The sequence below is a fragment of the Sinocyclocheilus rhinocerous genome, unplaced genomic scaffold, assembly GCF_001515625.1.
Source record: "Sinocyclocheilus rhinocerous isolate Xijiao unplaced genomic scaffold, SAMN03320098_v1.1 scaffold103, whole genome shotgun sequence".
Taxonomy (NCBI): Eukaryota; Metazoa; Chordata; class Actinopteri; order Cypriniformes; family Cyprinidae; genus Sinocyclocheilus; species Sinocyclocheilus rhinocerous.
The window spans coordinates 660,045-664,287 of record NW_015629204.1 but is presented as its reverse complement, the minus strand read 5'-3'; the positions used below and the strand labels follow the sequence as shown (position 1 = coordinate 664,287).

At 38.6% G+C, this 4,243-nt stretch overlaps 1 protein-coding gene across 1 annotated transcript in view; it reads left to right on the top strand.

The window, feature by feature from the left end:
- Positions 1-3,310, top strand: part of LOC107738844 (mothers against decapentaplegic homolog 2-like) — a 9,181-nt gene extending 5,871 nt beyond the window's left edge. Inside the window, exons 5-9 of the mRNA XM_016550729.1 lie at positions 487-540; positions 706-918; positions 1,144-1,281; positions 1,370-1,514; positions 1,781-3,310. Of these exons, the coding sequence (XP_016406215.1) occupies positions 487-540; positions 706-918; positions 1,144-1,281; positions 1,370-1,514; positions 1,781-1,904 (674 nt within the window). The 3' untranslated portion in view covers positions 1,905-3,310. The remainder of the gene's footprint in view (positions 1-486; positions 541-705; positions 919-1,143; positions 1,282-1,369; positions 1,515-1,780) is intronic.
- Positions 3,311-4,243: the final 933 nt, after the last annotated feature.

The following is a 4,243-nucleotide window of genomic DNA, read 5'->3' as shown; positions in this document are numbered from 1 at the left end:
GTTTGCATTCAGATCTGCCTTGTCCAATCAAAAACTGATGGATAAAACCAAGTCCATGCCCTGCGTTTTTTAGTTTTTTTTTGGTTGTTTTTAAATGTATGTCTCATTACACAAGAGAAGATCGGTCGCTACTTATTACATTGGACTTTTTGTTTTTCAGCCTGTTGTGTCCAGAATTTCGTTTCAACCAAGAATTTCCATTTTACTGCTTTTTGCTGTCATTCTTACTTAGAATTTAGGATTCTGTCCGGAACCTTTACCATCGCTTATGCTATGGACAGGAATAATTTCTCAAATCACATGCCGATTTTGACTGAAGGAGGATAAAACAGGCAAAAAAAAAAAATACCATTGAAGGATGGAACTGATCCATGTCATAGAATGTAAAGTTTTACATGGGCAAGCACCAAAAAAAATCAAGTTATTTCTTCTTGTGTGTTGTGTTCTTGTGTAAGAAATCATCTTTTTTTTTTTTTTCTTCGTCAGGTTCTCCTGCGGAACTGTCACCAAGCATACACTCGCCTGTCAATCATGGCATGGGTAAGACCTCGCTAACTGCTTCAACTCATTCTTAATACATCTTCAAAGTCCTTACAATCTTAAGAAATGAGGAGGTTTACTATCATAGTCATACATTGGCTATGCACAGTACATTTGAGCTTGTCAAGTTGTTCTTACATTTGGTCTTTTTCATCTTTCTTTCAGACCTTCAGCCAGTGACTTACTCAGAGCCCGCGTTTTGGTGCTCCATAGCTTACTATGAACTAAACCAGCGGGTCGGAGAAACATTCCACGCCTCTCAGCCTTCCCTCACCGTGGACGGCTTCACAGACCCCTCCAACTCAGAACGCTTCTGCCTGGGCCTGCTGTCCAACGTCAACCGCAACGCCACCGTGGAGATGACCCGAAGACACATAGGTACCAAGACATCTTCAGCTGCGCTACCATCAAGTGTTAAAGTGGAATTTCAGGGAACAGTTGACCCAAAAATTACAATTGGCATATTTTATTTGATCATGTCATTCCAAACCTGTGTATGACTTGCTTTCTTCAACAGAAGATTCTTGGAAGAATGTCTTTGTCTGTACAATGAAAGTCAATGGGGTCCAAAACAAAATTTTTGTGTTGATGTTTTTTGATTAGGACGAGGGGTCAGGCTGTATTATATTGGTGGGGAAGTGTTTGCCGAATGTCTTAGCGATAGCGCCATCTTTGTTCAAAGCCCTAACTGTAATCAGAGGTATGGCTGGCACCCTGCGACAGTCTGTAAAATCCCTCCAGGTAAGAGATCCACTCACTTTTTATTGTCCTCTGCACCATCCAGTTTTTTACGTCAACCGTTATGACGTAACGATACTCTCTTTCTTAGGCTGTAACCTGAAGATCTTCAATAACCAGGAGTTTGCGGCACTGCTGGCTCAGTCGGTGAACCAGGGCTTTGAGGCTGTATATCAGCTGACCAGGATGTGCACCATTCGCATGAGTTTCGTTAAAGGCTGGGGAGCCGAGTACAGGTATGGACAGGTTTTCAGGAGAGTTTTGAGTAAAAATAAATTGTAAAAACCTGATATAATTTAGCTATACATTTTTAATGCATACGGTTCCTTTTTACATAATAGTAAAAATGTGTAAAAAGCGTGATTTAAATTACACTGGTAGTGAAATGTGTGATTCATTATTTCTCAATCAATTCATTAAATGAATTACTTCCAAATATTTTATATTTAATTCAAATGTAGTTGATATACGATACATCCTGTGACCGTTGATTGTTGTGTAGACGGCAGACGGTGACAAGCACCCCCTGCTGGATCGAGCTTCACCTGAACGGCCCCCTGCAGTGGCTGGACAAGGTCCTGACCCAGATGGGCTCGCCCTCCGTACGCTGTTCCAGTATGTCCTAATCGCTGTGACCAAGCTCTCTGTCCTCTGCCTCCAAAACGACTGATTCTACAATCACATCAACCGACAACTCGAAGAACAACAGACTTACTCGAGCCCCGCCCCCTCTTTCTCTTTCATAGTAATCGTGAGCCTTTCTCTATCTTTGTCCTCCCGACACTGATGTTCTCTCCGTTCGGACCTGAACGCAGCACTTGCTGTCTCATCAGCTTCATGCACCTTTAATTCTCTCTTGTTTTCTTTCATAAATCCTCAATATTACATGTATTAGTAGTAGAATTTGAAATGTATATTGTTTTTTTATTTTATTTGTATGGTTTTCGAGAAGGAGGGAAGGTGCGTATGTTGTGTGGAAGTTCAAGAAGGCAGTAAATAACTTCACACACTTGTAGCAGCAAGGCTTTTCCCCCCCTGATGAAGTACATACTCTGATACTCTTTTAACGATTAATTTTCCTGGATGCCGGTCCCAATCCGGTCGTTCAAGGAGGTTACTTTTTCTGGCAAAAAGTCACGTTCTTTGTTTTTATAAACGTTATTATTGTGTAGATTGACACGTTAAGGCTTAATCATGGTTTTTGATTTTCTTCAGTAATGCCAAAAGATACTTTTATTTTATTTTATTTTATTATTATTTTTTTACGATTTCTTTCCCCAAACCACTATATAAGAATGTTGCCTTTGATTTGAGGTATGCTGCTGTAAGTCATGCTTCTTTTCTTCAAACTTATAGAATGTTTAACGAAAAAAAAAAAAAAAGGACCCCACGTTCAATTCGAACTTTACGCCGCCCCTCGGAATTAACTTTTTATTCACTGTGGAGTGGTTTTGGAGTCTGGTTTCTTCAGAAAGTGGCTTCTTTTAGGGACTTTCGAAGGTTATTAAAGCGTCTCGCGCAGTCCAGATCTTTAAAATAAAAACGACAAAAGAATAAAAAACAAATCCAAGTATTTAAGCTTTAAGTGTTTATAAACTAGGTTATCCTTCACAATTACAAGATTTTGTTTCCCTTTATCTTTCTTTTAGCTACTTTTTGTATTTTCATGTATTTTTATATATAAATATATTTAAGATCTTTAAAGCTCTCTTCCTTTTTATTAGAATTGAATATTTTTTTAGATCATGCCCTCTTTTTAAAGGAACATGGCTTCATATTGAAATGTCCTATCATACGAAAACGTTATTTAGCATGACATTTTTATAAGCGCAAATATCTTTTTTTCTCCGCTGTCTAATTCAAGCTGTTGTCACGTTTCGCCCTGATCTCGAACCCCCTGAAGTACATTTGACTTTAATTTTCTTTTAGTTGCTTTCCTCCCATGTTCACAACACGATACTGTATAACCCACCGCCACTCAAAGTATGGCTACCCGAAACCATGGCGATGTTCTATTTGTTTGCAATTGGGGAATAAAAAAAAAAGATTAAACAGGTTGCTTTTGCAGGGAGAACTGTGCAACTTTAGAGTGCGTGCTCGTTGTACAACTTTTACTAATGACTGTGATATAGCTGTCTGTTATTCTTTACTTGTTGTGGCAGTGACCAGGCGTTGCAAATATCCATTCCCCTCTTCCCACCTCTGTCTCCATATTTTCCTTCATTGATCTTAACTACTCTTGCGATTGTACTTTAAGTGCATCTAGTAAAAAGCTGACGAAGACGCTGTGGCCCGTTTTTAAAGCCGATGAGCGGCCATTAAGACGCTGGGAACATTCTGTTTGCCATTTTTGACTGGGTGTGGAAAGAAAACCAAATAGAACTGAAAGTGGACCAGACATATATGCATATAAATGTGTATATATAATTTTATTTTACTTTTTTTTTCTGTTATTTTTTTCTCCTATTTTGCAAAGCATTTAACAGTTGGTGAGCTTGTTTTACCATTAGAGAGATGTATTGGTAGGACGTGAACTTCAGGCGATAAGCTTTTCAGGCGTGTTGCATATGCAGACTTCATAAATACACTAATAAAAAGTTTTAATTCTCATGTTAACACCTGTCTGGAGTATTTTCTTTTGTTATTCTTGTTGCACTACTGCCATCAGAATTGTTAGTGGCCACTTGTATGTTATCTCAAGCTCTTTGCCGGAATCACAGAACTAGGTGGATAAACCAAGTGAGGCAGTTTTATTAAAAGAAATCACTATACTGCTGTGCTTCCTTTCTTTGACCACCAGGGGGAGCAAGAGCTTCAGTAACATACGATCAGTTCAGCTGCCCATCAAATGCCTGTCTGATAGCATAGTTAATTTAAGTCTGAAGAAAAGTTAAGTTTAAGATTTAATTGTGTCACTTCATGAGGCTCAATTAATGTAAATATTGTTATAATCGTCAAGCTAAAA